This window comes from Mixophyes fleayi, chromosome 3 (genome assembly GCF_038048845.1).
Source record: "Mixophyes fleayi isolate aMixFle1 chromosome 3, aMixFle1.hap1, whole genome shotgun sequence".
NCBI classification, from domain to species: domain Eukaryota; kingdom Metazoa; phylum Chordata; class Amphibia; order Anura; family Limnodynastidae; genus Mixophyes; species Mixophyes fleayi.
The window spans coordinates 339,396,409-339,421,231 of NC_134404.1; the positions used below are offsets into that span (position 1 = coordinate 339,396,409).

General features: G+C 43.0%; 1 protein-coding gene across 1 annotated transcript; it reads left to right on the forward strand.

Moving 5' to 3' along the window:
- The first annotated feature begins 721 nt into the window (after positions 1-721).
- Positions 722-23,930, forward strand: PCARE (photoreceptor cilium actin regulator). The gene is made up of 2 exons (XM_075204382.1): positions 722-4,847; positions 23,628-23,930. The coding sequence occupies exons 1-2, from the start codon at positions 1,087-1,089 to the stop codon at positions 23,746-23,748; spliced, it is 3,882 nt and encodes a 1,293-aa protein (XP_075060483.1). The 5' UTR covers positions 722-1,086; the 3' UTR covers positions 23,749-23,930.
- The last annotated feature ends 893 nt before the right edge of the window (positions 23,931-24,823 follow it).

Sequence of the window (24,823 nt, forward strand, 5' to 3'; positions counted from 1 at the left end):
TTGTCATTTTGTAGAATGTACTAAATAACTAGAATCTGATTGTTTGCTATAGGCAACATCTGTAATGTTTCAAACCCGCAGTGTAGTAAATATACCCCTTGGACGTTTAGTCCAATTTGTTAGAAAAAAAAATTCAAAAAAGTTAAAAATAGATAAAATATTAAAAAATAGCAAAAGCTATTTTAAAATCTTTAAACATAAAAACATAAAAAAAAGCTTTATTGGAAGAATAATGGTTTCCAACATAGTTAAGCCTTGTCCTTCTGTGACATATTCTATCAGATCCAGGAATTATACATGACGGTCACATACTTTCCTCTGATTGGCAAAGACAACATTTGTAACTTTATAATACATTCAAATAAGGCATTTCACAGACACAGGATATATTGTTTTGAAAATATACTAACCCTTTTAAAACATGCTAATCTCTTTTTAGTGTCCCATCCATGCACAGTCATGTTTCAGTTATCTGGATATGTTTTAAACATTATTGTCTGTTTATATATCAAGTGGAAATGTAAATGCTGTCACTAAAGGGTAAACTTTGCAATTGATAGTTTTCAATTATTTACTGTAGTGCTTTGCTTTGGTTGTAATAAATGTGCTTCATTTTATATGTATCCTTTATTATTTGTGGCTTAAAAAATAAAATTTTTGTTGGGAGTAAAATCCATTTTCAGAAGTTGTTTAAATAGTCCCAAGTTCCGAAGTAGCACACTTTGATGTCTTGCCTTAACCGCAAACTTTGTGACAAGTGCTGGAACACTGTAAGCGTCAGGTTGTTTCTTCCACTAAAATATTGCTGCTCATCGGATAAAGTATGGTTAATCTAGTAAGCTCTAAATCCTATTTGCACAAGACATCTGTCAATGGAAGGTAGACACACTGAAAGACTTCTATCTATATCCCACAGAGCTATTATGCTAGTTTGCAGCTGCCGAGAACCATCTTACATCGCAATATATTCTCTATTTTGACCACTGAGACAATGGAATATTACCTGGGGGCATCAGATTCCTGGAACAAGCCAAAATGTAAGGAGTATTTATTTGTTTATTAAACATTTATGTATAGAGTCATAGGATGGGTTGCTCGCCTTCTCATAGTGGAATCATCCAAATTATTGCAAAGAATGCAGCTAAACCATTAAAGAAAAACAAAGCCATCCTTCCACCCAATCATGATAATAACGGAATTACAATCCCTTTATCGGATGGTAAAAGCCCAGGCTGTTACATCCCAAATGAAGAAAGCAAGCAGAAAGACAAATTGCAAGAATGTCACCACCAATATAGTAATTTGGAGAAAGATCTTCCTGATGTCCTCGATGGACTTTCTAGGAAAGGTCCTGTTTCCGATAAACAAGAGAACTATGAAAAACATGGGACCGCTAATGAAGGAATGATTAATTTATCTTACCAAAAGAGAAGAAATGTAAGGAAACAGAGCTCAACTGGTCCAGAGCAGGAGCTGCCCATCTCGGTGCAACAAGAGGGCAATCCCAGGAGAAGTAGGAAATCAAAAAGGTCTCTTAAACACGGTCGACGTGCAAAACCAAACCAAATAGTTTTTCCTGAGGTACAAAAGAAAGTTGATTTCCCAGAAAAGCTTGTCAAGGCTCATCAGGATGCTTATGCTTTCCTAAACCCTAATCTGTCAAAATATGAAGCTGTCATTTCTATGGCAAATCAGGCAACCCAGACCCATCTTATCCTGCAGCAGATGATTAGCTTCATGGCCCTGAGATTTGATGAAATTGATCAATGCTTAGGAGAAATTGCAGAAGATGGAGAAAAACTTTTGAAAGATGTGGGGAGCAACCTTACGTGGCCTCTTGGAAAAGGAGATCCTACTGAACAACCAGATCTTTTGCAACAGTTGTTGCAGTATACAGTTAACAAAATGCAATCCTTAAACTGCACTGTATCTTCCCTGACCACAAATGCCTTGCAGGAAACCTGCAGTTTCTTACAATCAGCTGTCGACAAATTTCAGGAAAAGCTGAAACAGAAGGAACACCATGATGAAAGCCTGCTGAAGATGATCAAATCGTTGGAAGATTTAGCAGCTAGTTCTCCAAAACCCCATCCCAACGATTTACCTCTTTATTCTGAGGACAGTGGAATTGGTGGTGATAGCGAATCTATCAGAGGATATAGAACCCCTGATAAAATGGGAAGACAGGCAAGCATCGACTCATCTGGACAGGTATGTTTGGAAAGAAGTGCAAGAATATCAGAACTGCAATTGTCAATCGATAAGAACAAGATACATGAACCTGATGTAGATGTAAAAAGCATGCCTGACCTAAAAGAAAGTGTTAAGCACTCATCTCAGGAACAATTAAGCAATCCAAGAGTTTCTAAACAAACCAGCTTGACAAGCAGTCTTTCAACAAGCTCACTGGCTTCTACAACTCTAGAGCAAGATGGCACCAATGATCAGGAATCAGAAGAATTAACAAGCAGTGACGAGAGCTATGATGAAAGTGAAGATAGCAAAAGTGTAACAAGTCAAATTACCTTGCCTCAGAGGCCTCTAACATCTCCAGCGGGCACATGTGGATATAAAGTGTCATCCAAATGGTTAGAAAACCCAGACAATGAGGCAATGACGTTGAAAATGAAAGAAGCTATAAGTGAAAAGATCAAGTTTGTCCCTGGCAAATCATGCAGTAATGTGTGGACCAGAGAAGAAGTGAACTCAGAAGTAGTGAGGCCTAGTACAGCAGATGGGAGCAACCGAACATCTGCTAAGCACAGAAGGTCTAGATCTGCTGAATCACTTAGAAGCCAGGGTGAGGATCCAACCCTGTTAGAACTTCAGAGGACACAAAAAGAACTTAACAAAAAGCTGGAACAGTTGTACTCATTAAATGGAGCTAAAAACAAAGAAACACCAGAAAACCCTACTGTTAAATCCTTTTCGCATACCGGTAGCATTATCTTGAGTAATACTACCGCAACTAGCAAACTAAAGGCGTGTCTTGATAAAAGTTTCAATATTTTGCCTAGCCAGGAAAGAGTTACTATGAGGAAGCTTGATAAAGATACAGCAAAGGACTCAAATGGCAACCAAAATAGTAAGATGTTAAGAACAGCATTACATTCAAAAGACCCCAAAAAAGAAGATAATCCTACTTCGATCGAAAGAAAAATTGAGAGTATAAGTGTTTCTCCTCGTAAGTCTGTTCGGAAACTTATTCAAACATTCAGTCCAGCAGATGATTCTCTAAAAATAACAAGTGTGAAAGCATTGGGGCCACTTAGATGTGTTAGAAAATTTGGAGTTCCGGTCCTCCCCCCCACAATTCCTGCCTGTAAAGGGTTACAACCTCTAGATAACAAAAGTCATATACTATCAACAGAAGATGAGAATCCTGCAAGTACAAGTACCCATCTCAGTACAAGTACACTTATTTCTCCCTTTCCAGCTTTAATATCTCAAAATGATATCAATATAGGCACAACTGAATCTGGGACTGAAGACTTTGAGAACTTTCCTCCTCCTCCTCTTGAAATACTTATGGATGATTCCTACAACGTGCTCCAAACTAATGAACATGAGAAAAATAGCAACTTAACTTGCCCTATGAAGAAGACATTTATGTCTCAAAAAATAAAAACATCAATAAACATAAAAAACTTGTTACCAAGCAAAAATGCTACGGATACATACACATCAGCAGATAACCCTATTTGGAAAAAAGAGCCAGTTCTTGAACTTAGAAAATACTCTTTGGAATCTGGCCAGCAACACATAGATAACCATCGAGGTTTGGAGATTCAGAGAAAGCATGAAATAGAGCAGGCAGCTCATTTGTACAAACAGTCACATAAAATAATCCATTTACAGAATCCAGGCGAAGGGGAAGTGGTGAGGTTGAACCCTGATGCAGATATTGCTAAACCATATACGCCTGCCTCCATGCTTAAACCAAAGCAAAGTTCTCCCATATTACCTAAAAATGAGAAAATTCCTATGACACTTAGAAGAACTTCTCCAACAAGAGCCACAGCTTCATCTGAACCAACAGAGAGAAAACTAACAAGCCCACCAACCAATAAGGCTATAAATAAAACGTATTCTCATGTACCTAGGCCTCCACCACTGCAGAAAAACATCAGCCCTACAAGTACTCCCAGACAACAAAGTCCACCCACTCAAAAGAAACAACCTAACCCCCCATCCCAACGAAAGTTGGAAAGCCCTCCTCAAATACGAAAACAACAAAGTCCACCTAGTCAACGTAGGCTACCAAGCCCTCCACAAGTGCAAAGACAAAGTCCACCAAGTCAACGTAGACTGCCAAGTCCTCCACAAGTACAAAGACAAAGTCCACCAAGTCAACGTAGGCTACCAAGCCCTCCACAAGTACAAAGACAAAGTCCACCAAATCAACACAGGCTACCAAGCCCTCCAAGCAACCGTTTTGAACCTAGCTCACCTTCTCGATTCACACCTTCTCCCCCGGTCTCTCCATCCTCTACACATAAGGGATTAAGACGAAGTTCTGATGATCAACAGCCTCCCTCAAAAATGATTGGCAATGCACAATCAATATTTTGCCCATCATCTTCTTCTTTATTTGAAGCCAAGCCTCCATCTTCACCATGCACAAGTATTCTGGAAACTGCTTCTAACAAGGTTTCAAGTCCTGTGTTGAGGCAAACTTTCTCTAGTTGTCAGTATGGGGATCAGCAGAGAAGAGTTGCAACGAGTGCTGCAAACCCTCAACCTTTTGTCCGAAGGAGTTACTCTGACCGGAGGCCAAAAGTTCAACTACGTCTTCCAACATCTATCTCTGCTTCTGCTGTCAGTGATTCAGCTCTTCAGAAAATTGGGTAAGAAATATTTATGCCCCTCTTTTACAGTGTAAAAGGTTGTGGCATTGCTTATGTAGTTTACTATGAGTCATATGTTGGTTTCTCCTATACCTAAAAACATTTTGTGTTGAACTGGCCAGGACATGAAAGTAGTTGTATTGATTTACTTCGATCTTTCCTGTGGTCACTTCATAGCACAGTATGAGTGAAGCCGATTTCCTTGGTACCCCAAATTTGCACATTTCTATTCACAAAGAGGCTATGAACTTTGTGAACTTTAATTGAAGTGTAAAATAATTTTTTTCTGGGATGTGACTGCAGGAGTTGCAAGAGATGTGACAGCCACAGGGATTAGCATTCAAAAGAGGGTCCAAATTTGTGCCCGCATCTTATACTGTTGTGTTCTGTTTAATTATACCAGAGGCTGTTCTATGATGTCCTATACCCTTAGAGATTCTTCATTGCCATCATGTTGACATGTCCGTGCTAGTGTACACAGAAAGTCAGGTGACCCAGATAGTAAATTTCTTGCTAAGGCAATAAACTAGTGACGGATTCCCTGGAGTATATGGAAGATTTGTTGATGTTCTAACAGAATTTGTTTGAATATTGTATCAGAATTTTTAAAATAGATGCAGTTCAAATGTTTTTGTTGTGGCTTTAGCCTCTGTAAGTAAACGGTTAGAACACTTCAATGTTAAATACATAGAAGCAGTGTAAGAAAGATACAGAATTTTGAGCAAATCCATGAGTTCCATTACTTAGAAATGACTTATGAAGGCAGTGCTGTTTATGGATTTACTTTGCAAGATAATATTTGCTTTTATTATTCTTTTTATTTCGTATAACAAATTGCTATACTGTTCTTTTAACCTGTTCCATGCTGTATACAGGTCCAAAGTTTCTAAAATAGGCATACTAATTAAGAAGTTATATTCAGTGTTACTGTACTGATAAAGAAATATAAAACAGGGTTATTTTCACTTTATTTTCTACAAATATTTTCTGGAAGCATGTAGTAATCAGAATAGACCCAACAGTACAATTTTTTTGTGCTGTCTATTCCTGATTTCCCTCTGACCTCAATTCCCCTCCTCACATCATTACACTGTCCCTGTTATATGCAGCCTTGTACATACTTACCAGTTCACACAAGGGGACAGGACCCTGCCTCCCACAAGATCAGCACACTCATTTCCTGAAATACTCTGTTGTGAACGTTCTACTGATCTGGCTGCATATTGTTTAAGTCTCACCCACTTCAAAACTGGCTACATGCAGATGTGCAACAGATGAAGAATGATTTCAATAGGTGCTCTGACCTTAATCAAGAAGTACCTAAAATAGTTGTGGCCTAGTGGTTAGCACTTCTGCCTCACAGCACTGGGGTCATGAGTTCGATTCCCGACCATGACCTTATCTGTGTGGAGTTTGTATGTTCTCCCTGTGTTTGCGTGGGTTTCCTCCAGGTGCTCCGGTTTCCTCCCACACTCCATACTGGTAGGTTAATTGGCTGCTATCAAAATTGACCCTAGTCTCTTTGTCTCTGTCTGTCTCCCTCTCTGTCTGTCTGTGTGTGAGTGTGTGTCTATATTAGGGAATTTAGACTGTAAGCTCCAATGGGGCAGGGACTGATGTGAGTGAGTTCTCTGTACAGCGCTGCGGAATTGGTGGCGCTATATAAATAAATGATGATGGTGATGATCATATGTTTCGGCCTAACTGTACATTTGTGGACCCGTGAAATCCATGCAGAACAAAATACACAGAGCTATATCCCCATAAATATTCAACTCAAAGAATAGAACTATTTGTTTCTAGAAATTGAACAGTAGACATTATTGTTCTGACTGTTCTCACTGGCATAAACTATAGCCAAGCCTACTTAGAATATCTGCATTCCCAGCTCTCTAACAATACAATAGTTTGTGCCAATAAAATGACTTTACATTGAGATTGATGGCTGGTTAGGGAAGAGGATTTCTGCAAGTACTGTCATGCTAATCCATTTAACTTTTTCCAATTTCTTAATCCAGTCTTCTAGAGTGATATAATTAAAGTAAATTGATGTGATGACAAAAAGTCTGAATTATTCACGACAGGCTGGGGGGATTATTGTTTTCAGTAATATCAAAGGAGAAAAAAAGGTTCTTGAAAATGAAATCTGCTAATCAGGTTTTCCCTAAGAAGAGCTTGGTCTACTTTGACGTGAATAAATATTTCTAATTATTTATATAGCGTTATATATCCACGTCGCCCTATCGTTTAGAGCTCGGAGCTCATTTTAAGGGCCACCTGTACTTTTGACATATCACCCACATATGCCTTTGTTGCTTTCATATGCAAATTTGCTGATAAACACTTACTTGTGTTTTACGTTTCCTGACATAGTTTTAGTATGTTTGTGAATCAATGTATTGGGTAATGACAAATTTTATGTTCCTTGGGGTCTGCATTGTAAAAGTGAGCGACTATTTTATAGCCATGCTAATTTCTCTCAAAGTCAATCAGTAGATTGGAGGGCAAGGGGTGGAAGGAGGAAGGGCATTGGTCTGCTGATCTAACGGTGTCTGAAGTTCAACATTATATGTATCTGCGTGTATTCCATAAATTCAAAGATATTTTGCTGCACAGAGAATACTACTGATCATCTCACTCTAAGTTTACTTTATGATGACATAGTGTATACAGACACAAGACAGTATTTTATTTTAAAGGGGTCCTGTCACCCCCATGTAAAACTTCACTGTTGTCTTTGAAATATCTGTTGAAGGGAATGTAATCAGTAATATTATAGTTTAACCATATCAAGATAGCAAAGTTTTGTTATTACCATACTTGCAAACTCTTCCGGAATGTTTGGAAGACTCATGAATTTTGAGAATCCTCCTGGATTCTTGGGAAACTAGACCATTCTCCTGGATCTCACCTCTCCCCTGTATAATTGCTGTGGCTTTAATGCATCATTATGGCCCCGCTTTCCCCGCTGAGCGATGATGCTACCATATTTACAAACTGGTAATTTAAAGGTTATTGCCCAAAACACAAACAAACTAAAACTGCAAAGTCTTGGGTTTAGGTATACCATCTCTTCACCTGCTCTCTGGCATGTTCTTGGTTCTTTCTGGACATGATTATATTCTCCAAATGATGTCACGACCCTCCCCCCCCCCCCGCCTTCCCATTATGTCATACATATCCCTTGCCACTAGACCATGCCGCCAAGCTTTTTTATTGTGTGAGGATTATATGACTGATATCAGAAATCTAGGAGGAGAGACCAGTAGTAGCAAATATTTTTATTTCTAGACAGGATAAACAAACTTTAGGCCCTAATGAAACCTATTTTGAAATGTGTCCTGTATCAGTAACAAGTATAAATAGCACAGGGATGATTTTCTTCTGTAGAGATTTTGCTGCAGACAGTGATGGGCGTTTGCTGCGAGGTGCAATTGCCGCTCCCTGCATGTGTTTAGTTTTTCCTCTTGAAGAAAAGCAGAGCCTAATCCTGGCAGGACACTTATGTTGTTCTTGCATTAAAATCCTTGTTGTAGCATCCTTATTGTGTAGCACTCCTCTTTCATACAGCAACTTGTTGCAACTTGTGATAATTGATCTTGTTCTGTGCCAGACAAAATAAGACTACACCTCTGCAGATTTTGACATGATAATATGGATAAACAAATATATTAACCTATTATATGTTGATATCTTCACTTTATTCCTCTGCATACATACATATATTTTTAGAGGGTTTTTTATGAAGCTGATTTTGTGTAGTGTTGCTGTGAAGGTGACAATCATTATATATTTTTGAAGTTGATAAATGCCAAATCTGATGGTGCTTTAAAAAATGCATGAATCATATGTTGCACATTTGGGGCCCATCTGTCTATCAACATGAATCCAAGAAACCCAAACATCAGTCAGTTTGAAAATCTGTTCCCTGGTAGGATGTTTAAATCAGTCAACGTGTCTAGATATATGGAGACCAATAAATATGGCTGAGGAATAAACACAATTGGTTGAATAAGGACAGTACAGAGAGGATAGCTGGAAGTTGAGATGTGCATCGTGTTTTTTTATCAATTCTATCTCGAGTACTCATATAAATCTATTTACAGATCTCTGAATACTATGATGTATAAATGGTTCTGATGCTCTGTAGAATTTAGAATTGTGAGGACCTTTAATTTCTTTTCATTGGACAAGACCAGTGTCGGACTGGCCTGCCGGGGAGCCGGGGTATCCCCCGGGAGGCCCTGTTGCCTGATAACCCCGCCCTCTTTGTTGGTGAGGCAGAGCAGAGAATTACCGAGTTGCGGTCAGTCTACATATGAAACGGAGACTGTCAAACTAATCCCTGCCTACAGCCAGCACGTGAGAACACTTCCTGCTCCTGAGACAGAGAGAGGCAGAAATGCTTCACAGTGACACAGATCTCAGATTACTCCTTCTGCTGTAGTTGCAGGCGTCCTGTAGTCATAAAGTTGCCATCCTAACTGCAGTGTGAGTCCGTGTAATCAGTAAGTAATAAATCGTGCAAACTTCTCTAGAGCTCTCCACTGTGTGACCTCGGAGGGAGGGAGATAAATTAGAATGGCTTCATTGCAATATACGTCTTCAGTGCCTCTATAAAAGGATCCTATTGCAGCTGACCAATGAATGGATTCCTAATAAACTAGTAACCAAATTCACTGTTTATATCATGTTCCATGTTTATTTGTTTTCAATCAATTGTGGGACTCTATTCCCTATAGAAGCATATCTTAATCAGAATAAAACACATTCAGACAGTTAGGTCCTTATAGGATTGCATCTGCTATATGCTTTAATATTAATGTTTTGCTTTTGTCCTTTGTAGTGGCATTGGATTATTATTGAGTGTACATTTTGTGGGTAGATCATTTTTTAGAGTCCTGTTTTTATTTGCCAGTGTCTAGAGTGTAATTAGATTTATGTAATATTTTAAATGTGCATATATTTTTATGCTAATAATTTTGTGGTCTCCATAGTGCTTCATGGATATATTAATTTTTAGTCTATACCCTTATATTGTGGTTTTCATATGATGAATGGTTGATCTCTAGTACTGTAGTATAGCATTTGTTTTCTGTGTACACTATGAGGGGAGAGAACACTAACCACAAAGAATGGACAGCACACAAATAGCTGATGATGATTGATTGTATTCAATTCATCCCTCCCCTTTCCCTGTCTCCCCTGTTTCACACAGTGCCCTCCATGCTGCATTTGCTCCCCTTCACTTACTTTCCTATTGACTTCTTTCTTCTCTTCTGTCTTTTCCTTCGCGGCTCCTCACTGCAAATGTCCTCTTTTTCTTTATGGATCATACTAAGGTGCTATACGTTGTCCTCCATGGCCTGACCCCATCCCCTTTAATGACTGACCACAACCCCTCTTACAGTTGGCCACACCCCATTGTAGTGGGCCCCTACCGCTGCATTTCCCCCGGTGGGCCCTTCATGTCCCAGTCCGACACTGGACAAGACTGCTTGATTTTATAACCGACAATAACTGATTGTCCTTCACCACTATACCACAAGATCATTATTTCACTAACCACAAGGAAAGGCATGTATCTACCTCGTAGTTAAAAGGTAAAATAAAAGAAGTCAACTATATTTATGTAGTATATACAGTACAATACAATGGACCAGATTTACATCTAGGAGTCTATAAGCACATAGTGTGTTCTCTCCACATGTTTGCCAACCATAGATACAGGCCCCGATACACCTATTAACAACACAGAGAGAGGGGGTAATGCTGATGTATTCTAGCTTTCTGCATCAACCGACTCTGTAGTCACTACTCAGCCTGTTGGCTATAATCAGGTGTAGATGCCTTTATATGCAGTAGGATTTAAAGGCGGCCGGTGTAGGCAATGGGCCGTCACCTAGTCCTCTAGTCCGAGGTGGGCCTGAAGACCTGCGCCTCCTAAGAGGCCTTTTGGCTCTGGAGGCCAGGGATGTCAAGAGTCCCTCTGTAGCTTTGGCGAAAGTTTTCCTAAGGACCCTTGGCCCTCTCAGATTCCTTTAGGCTCCTTGGGATGGGGAGGAACAGGGTCCTTTCCCTTTAGAGAAGGGTTCAAAGTCCCAAGCCCCCCGCACAGTCACCGTATTGGGTGATTGGAAGCACCACAACTTGGGCTTCAATTAAAAAGCGAAAAACAAAAGAGAATCTAGGTAATCCAACTCATGGTTGTGAGGATCCACCACAATATCAGCTACAGACGACAGATGGCAGTGTATCATCAACACTGACAACTGCACATTCCTTTTAAGTTACTGCACTCAGCACCAGGTAAAGTCAATTACGACTAAGAGACCTCACCTGTATGCAGCCTTTATAAGACCCTGACTCCTACCAAACATTGTAGCAGCAACGTTGGAATTTTATTTCTCTGCTGGTGCTTCAAGAGTCTTGTTTTGTTTGCCGGTTTATTGCTGGTTTCTTCTGTCATGATTCTGCAGTCTCCAACCCATCAACTTCACCTTTGTCACTCATCACCCATCCTCTCAGGACTAAGCGGCTTGGCCGGCCGTGGTGTTTCTCTGATACCTACCCCAGCCAAGAGGTTCTCTCCTGGAAGCAACCAGCACTGTGACATTGATGTTAAGTTGTGTAGTTGGAATATTAACTTGCTATAAAAATTCTCCAAGGTGGAACATTGACCAGTGGTATAATAACGAAAAGGGGATATACTCTCTATGCCTCACATACTGTGAGTGCATTTATGGGTGTGTAGTTTGTGGGCAGTCTCAAAGCCGCTTACTCCCTACAAATGTCTAATTATTTTTCCAGGTGCTAGTAGCCATGAGTCATCCTCTACTTTCAATATTACACATTTTTCTACCACCCAGGAACTTGACAAGTGACTTTTTTACTTTTTCTACCATGAACATTTCCAGCTAGTACCACATTCCAGCAGAAGTAGGTGCAGAGTGATTTTATGTGGACAGTTCCCAAAAGTATATTGTTGTCAAGTCCCTATGAATATACGAGGCAGTTGTATATTCGCATTTGCTGGGCCCGCTCATAAGCGAACCTTAATGGACAGATACACCTCTGAGGACATTTTTGGTTTACTATAAAATGTATCTAAGGAACAATTGTAGATATGTAGCATGTTTAATTTGATGTTTATCTATTTAGGGGCAGTTGAGGTGAGAAGACGCATCTTCAATGAGCTCTGACTTCATAACCCCTTGATCCATAACCATTGCAGTTATCTCGTCTAAACACCCTTAAACCCACTGTAAGTGTCTCTCTTGTAGTGTTAAGGCACAGATCTTGGGTCTTATTCGGACATCTGCAATGTTCTTACAAGCGAGTAAACTGGCATGTCATGCAGCCACTAAGCCTCCTCAGATGATCTGCATGGAGGCCAACCCTTGCCACATTCTAACAATTTTATATACCCTGGAGAGAGTCTACTCAAGGCCGATAACCTCTGCCTTCTATTTATTGATCTATCAGCAGATTGGGCACCTATGGCTACAGACACGGGTGGTCCGTCATCTGGAACGACTTAAACAACACCATTTGCTCCCATTGGTCAGTGATTGCTGGGTCTGTGGAGCTCACCCTAAACTATATTAAATTAATCTCAGCTATAATACGGAAGTAGTGTGGCTTATAAGGGAAGTCAGCATTTCTGTTGAGTCAAAAGGACATTTAATTTACAAAAGCATTCAGCCTACACGATCACCTGTTTCTCTGAGGATTGTGAGACCTTCATTAACTCCAGACTAGCATCACCTACTGTGAAAATCACATGGGAGTGCCAGCTTGCTCGGACACTCGCCTCATCTTGCTGCCGACAGAAGACTTATCAACCGGGTGCAACAGTGAACAAGATTCCAGTGGATCGCACTTTTCTTGCAAATGATCATAAGTTCTCCACTGCAGAACCCGAATCTCCACTGCAGAACCCGATAGCTTGTCTGCCTGCCTGAAGCATATAACACCCAATTCTATACCTAATGCCTACTCTATTAGCCTGCATTGTAATCCGGCCTTCATTTACCCACAACTGAGAGCTCCTCACACATATAAATATCCTGCTTCCCAAACCATCTGGATCCCTAAACCAGAGTCAGTATAACCTGCAGCCTGCCGCTTGTGGGCCTAATAGAGCGTTAAGCACCGTTCTGTTATCTACACTCTCACCCAACATTGGCAGTGTCTCCTGCAGTGCCCCTTAAGTTCTTCCTGCCATGGACAAGTTACCATCGGGTCTCTTGCCATGACATTGAACGGTTGTCGCACTCTGCCTCCTGCTGTTAACATACACAGATTGACTGCCTCTACTGTGGCTGTAAGCTCCAGTGCCAGGTTTTGCAAGCAGTTCTGCTATTCTTTGCTCTCCAGAGAACCTGATTTATGCATTGTTTTATAGTACTCCCATTTCACTTAATGTCATAATTTTACTTTATATAATTGTGTCAAGGTATTACCTGTCTTTTTCTCTTAATAGTGTATTCATGTTAAACTGTTCTTCTTTTGTACATTGTATATGTATTTTGGTATTGCACTGATCCATGCTAATTGCTATGTGCTACATATATTACCTGCTTATTATTTATTGATTAAGTTTTGTATCATCTTCCTCGTCTGCCATCTAAATTTCTTCTCCCAGTTGGTCCTACTGTCTCTCACCACCCCTCCCTTTAGAATGTACGCCCTCGTGGGCAGGGTCCTCTCTACCTCTTGTCCCACATCTGTCTCTTGTCCCTCGTACGTCCTGTCACGTCTTTTGCTGCACTCTGTGTGAGTGCCCATAGCATTACTCACACTCATCTGTGCTGCTGACATGTATTACCTCATCTATTTGTTACTTGCTTCTTGTGTCCGGCACTACGGAATCTGTGGTGCCTTATAAATAAATATAATAATAATAATAATCATTACATCATCAGGGATCCCACTCCCATTCCTCAGTGAGAGTAACACGCCTAGGTTCATTATCTTGTTACAGCGAAACCTAACATCCAGTGCTCTACATCTCAGTGAGCACACAACACAGATCACCTGTTAATTACCAGCTAGCCTATATTTCATCTTGCTACATTGCAATCCCATTGTCATACTCTACTTAAACATAGAGTGGACTCCCTTTAACCTTCCTTGGACCTCGATGCCATTTGGTGTATAAAAGTTTGAATAAACACCATGACCTGCACAGACCCTCTTCCAGTCCTGGTAAGCCACAATACTATTTTTATCCTGTCTTAAGCTGGGTACACACTACAGAAATTTCGACCAACTTTTTATGCAGAGCGATTTTACATGCGATCGATGCGGTCCATGGACTGCATCAGGGCCGGACTGGGACTAAAAATCAGCCCTGGCATTTAAAGCACACAGGCCCACGTGGGCTCCATGCACTATATTGTTGCACACTGATGCTGGCGCAGTACAACATGATGTAGTATGAGTGTGTGTGGGGGGGGGGAGGGGGTATTTATTTCTCCTAATGACCCTCAACATTACATTATTAGCACCCCAATTACATCAATAAATACAATGACAATACATTATTAGTACCCAAATTACAGCAATAAATAACCCCCCACACACACTCATACTACATCAATCACCCCCACATTATAGCAACCGGCATCACCCCCCACATTACAGCATCACTCCCCACATTACAGCGTCCAGCATCACCCCCCACATTACAGCGTCCAGCATCACTCCCCACATTACAGCGTCCAGCATCACCCCCCACATTACAGAGTCCAGCATCACCCCCCACATTACAGCGTCCAGCATCACCCCCCACATTACAGCAACCGGCATCACCCCCCACATTACAGCGTCCAGCGTCACCCCCCACATTATAGCAATACCCTCTCCTACTTATTAGCAATACTAAGCACCAAACACACTACAACATTGCCACCAGCACGCCACCCCATACTACAGCAATACCACCAATTATACAGACGCCACTGTAGGAAACAATGTTTTGCTTTTTTCAAATCTCCCACAAAATAGCAACTACGAACAGAGTACTTACACACACATATAGGTAACAGGTACCCTTTTCCCTCAATGAAATAGTAATGGCAGAATTTTCATGAATCATTCCACATGAAATAAAACTAACATATATCTAAAAAAAACCTAACTATTGAATGATCAGTTGAACTCACACGGCCGCATTAAAAGTATTTCCATCTACAGCAAAATGTCAGAGAAAAATATTTTTGTTTTACTACAGTAATTGGATATGCGTCTTTTCTATTCATTTTAAATAACACAGTATATAAATTAAGGGGGATAGAGGAGGTGGGTGAGAAATAATTGGATGTGACCCATCATGATCCATCAGTTTGATTAGATAGGAAACATTTAGATTATTTACCTGGAGACGTCTACCCCCTTGACTCACAGGCAGGGCTGACAAGAGGAATTTTGGGCCCTGATACAGCAACTTCTTTGGGCTCCCATCATATTCAACAATGAAAAACTTGCCTTTGGCAGAAGTTCATATGATGCCACACCGTAGTGTGCCCAGTTCATATTATGCCACATCGTAGTGCCCCAAGGTCATATTATGTCACATAGTATTACCCTCAATTCATATTTGGTCATGCAGAAGTGCCCACAAATCATATTATGGCATAGTAGTGCCCCCAAAACATATACCATACAGTAGTGCCCACAAATCATATTATGTCACAACAGTGCCTCCAAATCATATTATGCCACAATAGTGACCCCAAATAACATTATGCCATAGTAGTGCCCCAAATCATTAGTAAAGCTCAGACAAAAACTCATTCACAAATAAAAATTGGTACAGCATATCAGATTCTGAGTGTGAGTCCCAAGAGCAGCTTAATACATCATTTACTATGCAAACAAAAATAGATATATTGACATAATTACAGATAAAATTTATGACAAGCAATGTTTTTTCCTCTTAATTAAAAATCTCTGTACAGATAAATATGCAAAAAACATTACAGCGCAATAATGAGCAATACATAGTGTTAAACATTATTGGATACGCTGTAGTGTTCCCAGTTCAAGAAAGGATGGTTAAAAACATATTCCACACGAGAAAATATATGAACTTACCTGATTATGGCATCCTGTGTTCTGTTCTCCTACTGGGCACGCTGGGCGAGGAGGGATCAGCAGCTGTCAGCTCACACAGGCAGTGGGGAGCAGGAATAGAGGGCAGTGGTCGAAGCAGAAATTTAGGAGTGGGGGTATAGAAAATATAAGTGAATGGAGTATGAAGGCTTGATTTTTTATTTTTTTTAACACTTGTCCCCTCTGTGCATTTCCATTCTTTATTACTACTTGTGTTTTATGATGGCTGCATCCCTGACATTCGCATTCTTAAGATGTCTCTCCCTTTACACTTTCTTTTACCTATGCCCCTGCACCATCTTCTCCTTAACCCCCTGCACCACCTTCTCCGCTGTCTCTCACACATCTTCCTGTACCACCTACTCCCCTGGCTCTCTCACACGTCTTCCTGCACCCTCTACCCCCCGGCTCTCTCACTCCTCTTCCTGCACTCCCTACCACCCTGGCTCTCTCACCCCCTCTCCCAGAACCCCCTTCCCCTTTGGCTCTCTCACCCCCTCTCCCAGCACCCCCTTCCCCTTTGGCTCTCTCACCCCCTCTCCCAGCACCCTCTTCCCCTTTGGCTCTCTCACCCCCTCTCCCAGAATCCCCTTCCCCTTTGGCTCTCTCACCCCCTCTCCCAGCACCCCCTGGCTCTCTCACCCCCTCTCCCAGAACCCCCTTCCCCTTTGGCTCTCTCACCCACTCTCCCAGCACCCCCTGGCTCTCTCACCCCCTCTCCCAGCACCCCCTGGCTCTCTCACCCCCTCTCCCAGCACCCCTTCCCATTTGGCTCTCTCACCCCCTTTCCTAGCACCCCCTTCGGCTCTCTCACCCCCTCTCCCAGTACCCCCTGGCTCTCACCCCCTCTCCCAGCACCCCCTGGCTCTCACCCCCTCTCCCAGCACCCCCTGGCTCTCTCACCCCTTCTCCTAGCAACCCCTGGCTCTCTCACCCCTCTCACAGCACCTCTTCCCCTTTGGCTCTCTCACCCCCTTCGGCTCTCTCACCCCCTTTCCCAGCACCCCCTTTGGCTCTCTCACCCCCTCTCCCAGCACCCCCTTCAGCTCTCTCACCCCTCTCCCAGCACCCCCTTCAGCTCTCTCACCCCCTCTCCCAGCACCCCCTTCAGCTCTCTCACCCCCTCTCCCAGCACCCCCTTCAGCTCTCTTACCCCCTCTCCCAGCACCCCCTTCAGCTCTCTCTCCCCCTTTCCCAGAACCTCCTTCAGCTCTCTCTCCCCCTTTCCCAGCACCCCCTTCGGCTTTCACCTCCTTTCCCAGCACCCCCTTCGGCTCTCTCACCCCCTCTCCCAGCATGCCCTGGCTCTCACCCCCTCTCCCAGCACCCCCTTCGGCTCTCTCACCCCCTCTCCCAGCACCCCCTACGGCTCTCTCACCCCCTCTCCCAGCACCCCCTTCGGCGCTCTCACCCCCTCTCCCAGCACCCCCTTCGGCGCTCTCACCCCCTTTCCCAGCACCCCGGGCTCTCACCCCCGCGACCCCCCCCCCCAGAAAATCGCGGACCCCCCCCCCCCCGAAAATCGCGGCACCCCCGCGACCCCCCCGAAAATCGCGGCACCCCCGCGACCCCCCCTAAAATCGCGGCACCCCGTGACCCCCCCTAAAATCGTGGGCACCCCCCCGAAAATCGCGGCACCCCCGCGACCCCCCCTCCCCCCGAAAATCGCGGCACCCCCGCGACCCCCTCCCCCCCGAAAATCGCGGCACCCCCCCTCTTCAGTAAAAGAAAAAACAAATTAAAAAAAAAGTAAACTCACCAGTGTAACTGGCTGCACAGCATAACGGGGGAGGGAGCTGGGGAGCGCGCAGCAGAGGTGACTGGTTCCTGGAACCAGCCACCAAGAAGACAGAGGGAGTCGGGCCGGCCCATATAGCCATCGGCCCTTCTGGCATTTGCCAGAAGTGCCAGATGGCCAGTCCGGCCCTGGACTGCATACACACTAGCCTTGTTTAGGACGATAAAGGGAAGAGCGGACGTTCCTTTAGCGACTTTTTACAGCCATGTTGTCGTGAGCAATGACTGTAATTTCATACTCACTGTTGTGGATCGGTCGGAAGTTTATACACACTACACAGCGGAAACGAGATTGGAACGAAAATATTAAACGGTACGACCAACCAAATGAGGCGACAATCGTCCATTTGGGCAGAATTTCGACCATCGTGTCACTGCACACACTGACCCGACTTTTGACCGAGCAGTCGTATGTCGGCTGATTAAGCCAATTATTGGACGAAAACAGTGTAGTGTGTACCCAGCTTTAGTGGACTATATCCAAGAGAACATTGGCCCATAGACAAAATAAAGTAACACCAGTCGACTCATCTCATTTTTTCCAAGAAGTTGTTTTCCCTCCATTTAGCCAACGCCCGAGCAATGTACCTGATCCAGAACTGTCTATCACAGAGGAGCTGCTGCCACTATGCAGCTTATGATGACAATCCTACTGTATGAAATTAAATCCATTGAAGTCTGTTTTTGCTGATTTGAGGACCAAAATAGCATTACCTTGGAGTTGGACTGACACCCAGGAGGATAAATTAGATACGATCTGCTTGTTCAAGGATGTGGCAGACCAAGAAATTTCAGCTTTCAGAGTAGGCATTGACTGGGTATAAGACAAGCCAGTGGACCTTGAAAATAGAGCCTGCTGTAACAATGACCTTTTCAACTAGATACGCAAACGATAGGTGCGGCGGCTCGGCCTGCATTTCTATAATCAGTGTTTAAGCAACTGGTTCCAAGCACCTCCTTTTAAGAATTGATACTTGATTTGACTTTACCACTCATTAGATCAACCACCGAGATGTTGTCGTCCACTTTCACTATTTCATTATTTACGGATGTATGCTGTCAGAAACAAGCAATTAATTCCATTTCAGAGAATCAACCTACAAATATTTGCTGACCTTGCTCCTTCCCCCTAAAAGAAGACCTTATCTAAAAGAAGAGTAGAGAAATTATCTATAACCACAACCCGAGAACCCATAATATGAAATACAGGTGGTGGTTCCTATTGAAACTCTAAATTTGTAAAGACTGCAAATACTTACATCAAAAACCTTTCAACAGGGAAAAAACTCCTAATGCGTCTTGGCCTCTCGGAGTCTCCACAAGCTGCTTCACAGCATAGCCATGGTTCTCCAACCAATATAAGAGATTCTCCATGACTTGCTTTAAAGGAGGTCTACTGAATCTGACTTTGGATGTTTATCATGTCTATACATGATGTTTATCATGTTTACATGTCTGTAATATTATTGATGCTAATTTGATCTTATGATGTACATGTTTGGTAGTCCTTGTTGTTTTAGATATGCCTCCACCATAAGCTCATTTCTGGCGTCTTGAGCAACCCCAAACACTCACTGTAATCCTTGTTTTGCTGCACACTGCCCCTGTATTTTCTTATCTGCTCAATATGTTAGTTATTTCTTTATTCTTTTAATCTGTAGGGCACCTGGTCTACCAGGTTCCACTTGGTTGTTAACCACAATTGTCCTTCTCACCTTGGTCAGCAAAGTCACCATTTGAGGCAGGTTGATATGTGCCAAATTTACCATGGAGAGGAGGGGCAAATTGCAGATAGTTCCCAATAAACGCACACTGTATCCCAATATTAAATTATTCTACAAATTTGTCTCCCTACATATCGGAATGAGCCTGAGAAGGCTACAGCAGAGGTTCTATCACAGGAACAGTGCAAATACCCACCTAGCTGCCAAGCTCTGAACCCCTGATAAATAAAAATCACCAGAAAAATAACTTGAAAGTGACATCATCCTTACCTGCCGACTTCTTCATTCGTCGCCACGGTTTCCAGTCACTGTTTACAGCTGTCAGTATTACCAGTGTGCCGGGGAATACACCTTCAGTGTATTCCTGTTGACGTATCTGGTACCAGCGAGATGGCTATCGTTTTAATGACTACCACTGGTCGATAGCCAGAGGAACGATCGCCAGTGGAACGATCCCAAACTACGGAGTCAATTCCGTCTGGGCCTCTCGGAGCAGATAAGACTCCTTGGTCCAGTATCCCTCCTTTCCTACCCTGGAGACACTTATGCAGCTGGTTATTAAGATCAACCGCAGAATCAAAGAGCGAAAAGTGGAAAAAGACTCCTCCTCATCGCCATACCCATCGTCTTCTACCTGGTACCCCAGGACTCATCTGAGCCCAAGCAGCTGGGTGCCTATCTCCAGAAGAAAGATCTAGGTGATGCTCTTTGGGGCTCTGTCTGTACTGTGGGAGTAAGGGTCACCTTCTGCGTACCTGCACTAACAAGGCAGGAAAAGATCTGGCCTAGGTGTAAAGGAAGAGGTGCGCCTAGGTCTCCAAATGGTCTCTTCTAAAAATTTGGTCCCCACCCCCTGCAAAATTGCCTATGGAGACAAGTCCGTTTCAGTTCCCGCTTTCTTGGATAGTGGTGCAGCAGCTACTTTCCTTGATGTGGATTTTGCTAAGGCATTTGGCATTCCCTCTGTACAACTGGACTTACGGTCTTCGGATTGGATGGTAGACCTTTGACTGGAGGCAGAATCTCCTCCCAAACTCCACCGTTGCAACTTATGGTGGGAGCCCTCCATTCCAAAGTTCTTTCGTTCTTCTTAATCCCCTGTTCCTCCGTGCCCTTGATCTTAGGGCATCCTTGGCTCCAACTCCACAACCCTCAAAATGACTGGAGTAGTGAGGAGATCTTGCTATGGGGCATGGTCTGTTCATCGATGTGCTTGACCCTACATTTCCGGGTTGTCCAGACTTGTTCCGAAATACTGCCTTCACCCTACCAGGAGTTCCTGAATGTGTTCTCTAAGAAGGAAGCAGATTCTCTCCCTCCTCATCGAGACTATGATTGTTTTATTGAACTCATTCCCAAGGGGAAATTATATGCTCTATCCATTCCTGAGATCAAGGTTATGGAGGAATATGTGGAGGAGAACCTACGAAAGGGGTTCATCAGACCATCTAAATCACCAGTAGGAGCTGATTTATTTTTTGTAACTAAAAAAGAAGGAAACCTTCGACCATGTATTGACTAACGGGGCCTGAACGGAATTACAGTAAAAAACACCTACCCGTTGCCTCTCATCTCTGTTCTTTTCGATCAGCTTAAGCAGGCAGCGATTTTCTCCAAGATTGATTTGAGAGGGGCATACAACTTGGTTCGGATCAGAGAGGGGGACGAGTGGAAGACGGCTTTCAACACCCACTTGGGCCATTACGAATATCTGGTCATGTCTTTCAGCCTATGTAATGTGCCCGCCGTGTTTCAAGATTTAATTAACGATGTACTGCGGGACTTTCTGGGAAAGTTTGTTGTGGTCTACCTCAATCATATCTTGATCTATTCTAAATCACTGGAACTGTACCGAATGCACGTTCAGGGGGGTTCTCCTCAAACTATGTCAACATCATCTCTTCGCCAAATTGGAGAAATGTGAGTTTGAGGTTACCCAGGTCACGTTCCTAGGATATGTCATATCCCCTTGTGGCTTTTCAATGGATCCCAGTAAAGTCCAGGCAGTTATTGATGTCCTTCAGGGCTGTCAAGAATGCCTTTATCTCCGCGCCTGTTCTCAGACATCCTAACTCAGATCTGCAGTTCACAATCGAAGTAGACTCTTCTGATGTTGGGGCTGGTGCTGTTCTCTCGCAGAAAGATCCCTACGATCACAGACTGCACCCGTGTGCATTTTTCTCCCCGAAAATTCTCCCCTGCAGAAATCCACTACAATGTCGGTAATGGCGAGTTGTTGGCAGTCAAATGGGCGTTTGAAGAATGGCGGCACTGGCTTGAGGGAGCGAACCATGTCATTACGGTGTACATAGATCACAAGAATTTACAGTATATCCAATCTGCTAAAACTCAATTCTAGACAAGCCCGGTGGGTCTTCTTCCTCACCCGCTTTAAATTTATTATGTTCTGACCAGGGTCCAAAAACACCAAAGCAGATGGACCCTTTGTCATTACTAGACAGATTAACCCTGTGGCTTTCAGGCTGAATCTTCTTCCTCCCTCACTCAAGATTCCAAATACTTTCCATTGCTCCTTACTCAAAGCTGTTACATGGTCTCATAAATTCAGGCCACATAAAGTCCGTAGGCCTAATCCCGTCCCAGTCAAGGGACACCAAGAATACATTGTTGAAAGAATCCTCAACTCCAAAAAAGTCCAAAGTCAAGTTCACTTTTTGGTCCATTGGAAGGGCTATAGCCCGGAAGAACGTTCTTGGGTGCCACAAAGACATTTACATGCTGATAAACTTCTTAAAGACATTTTTAGGAAATTCCCTGGGAAACCTAGATGTCGGCGTGCCTCAACCCCTCCTCAAGGGGGGTAATGGCATGAGCTGCGGCTCGTGACTCTTTTCTGCGGGCGTCCCGGCCGTCACAATGATGACAGGGACGTCACTTCCACCTGTCTCGTCCTGGTTGCCTAGGCAGCAACCAGAATGCTTTGTGCTCCCTGCCGCTGCGACGGCCAGCTGTCAAACAGCCGGGTGCGCTTGCAGGGCTGTATAACTCACCCTTCCATGGCTGATTGGGGTATTATTATTACAGCCACCGTGCTGATTATGGCAGCTGGGCACCCTGTGTGTTCAATATTTAAGGCAGTGAGGACTGAGCCTCACTGCCGGTTATAGCTTCCAGTCTCTGTTGCTGACCTGCTCATTTCTCCTGCTCCTGTGCTATTTTGGATTGTCTCTTTGTGTATGATCCTTGGCTTGCTTACAGGATTTTGTTGGATTGCCTCTGACCCTGACCTCTGCCTGTTCTCTGGATTAGTTGCTTTCTGCCGGCCCTGACCCTTGCCTGGACTTCACTCTTCTGCCTGCTAATGGCCCTCTGACCTCGGCCTGTTTCTGGGCTCCGCTACCATCTAGCATCAGGCCCTCACCTGCGCTGCAGTAATATTATAAACTTGTACTACTCTGAGTTAAAGACCTGAGGGCATCTGAGTACCTGTGAGCGCGTACAGCTCTACGGGAAATGCAGCTGCTATAGGTGAAGACCTCTACTCCTGTTCTACAAGTTTATGATATTTTCTGCCAGCCCTAACACCGTCTCATGGATTGGTCAGTTTAGCTACAGAAGCTATAGTTCCAACACCACTTAGGATGTTGTCTATTGCGTGTTACAACTTCAACTTTGATCGATACTGCTAACAAAAGAAAAAATTTGTCCCAGTACCAGAGTACATAATACCTGAAAAACAGAGGGTACAGTAGACAGATAAGACCCCTCAGGGGTTGGACCATGGACAAGTGTGACTTTAGCCCTTGAGTGGAAAATGGTCCTTTTTTCCCCCTTGGTCACCGAAAGTTCCCGGCCATGCACTCATCATTCAGCACAATCCGTATGAAGAGGGAATAACCATTTTATACATGATACTACTTCTGCATTAAATCATTTCACATATTTTAGGAAAGGTGCAGAGTAACATAATGTGTTCATATAGGCACAGGTCTGCCATACCTAATATTTACTTCTAAGGAATGTGTTTTCCTTTAATAAAGAATAACATATTGCATAAGTTTTCCAGCCACCGGATTACACCTCCCAGTATATGTCTAATAATAGGATTAACACTCCATGCTTAGCACAATAAAGTCATTTCTCGTTAGTGTCTCGGTGTAAGCCTCTTTTCTCATTTCAGGGTTGAGGAATCTGCACGGAAGGACAACGAGCCTATGACCAGCCAGAGCCTAGCAGATGCCAGAGCAGCCGGACGGACGGCTTCTCATTCCGAGCTGTGTGTTGTTGGACAAGGACTATAGGAGCAGTGACTAGATCACCACTGAGCTCTCAGATTGTCTCCTGACGTTAACAAATGGCTTCTGGAAACACATTTATATGAACTGTTCCAAAAGCCTAAAGATGAGGTGTCTTTCTCTGAAATGTGCTTTAACGGGGATTTTTCCCTTAATCATTATTAATTAAATATATAGTCATACACTCAGCATACTGTACAGATTTGTGTTTTTTATTGTTGTGATTGTTTCTAATGAGTTCAAGTAGATTGAGTCATCTAAACACAAAGCAAATTTGTGGACTGAACCAATATATCACTTGGTTCAGTAGGAAGTGCTGACATCACTGAGACGTGAGGCACTAGTGAACTGTTGAGGTTGCATTCTCATGAACGTTGCCCCCGCTATGCATTGATGATGGGTCCACTTTAAGGGCAAAACTTTACATTTTCTTTTCTTGTAACATATGATAGAGCCTGTATAGAAATGTTCTGCCACTATCCTGAAGACACTAAGGTTATGTAAATTATAATTAGAAATTTGCTTTCATCAAATTGATTGCAGTGGGTTACTGAAGATTTGCAGCTTCGCCCATGTTCAGAGGTGTACATGAGGAGTAAACAGCCACCTATGTGCGTCTATCTTCTTGGAGGTACAGTAACTGCCCTAATATAACATCCTCCCTGCAGAATATTCTCAGTGTGACTTATATGAGGTCAGTATTTTTTTTACATGAGGTCATCTATGCTTCTTAGATGACCAAGGATTCATTCATGCAAACTGATCAGTAATTTGGATGAGGTTGGATTCAGCCACACAAGTTACATCATCAAGGCATATTTCCTTAAAATAGAAGTAAACTAAAAATATGATTTCAATACAAATAGAGCACAATCCTTCCATTGCAGTAGAATCGTCTTTATATACAACACAATTCTGCTCACTTTGAAACAGAACATCATGGGCGACTCCTCAGCAAGGGTTGAGATTTTTAAACTGATACTAGGTAGTTTAAAATACTTATCGCTTTATCATGTTTGCGTCCACATCAGCTTACACTTGCCCTTCGCCTCTCTCCATATAAGGACACAAATTTATACAA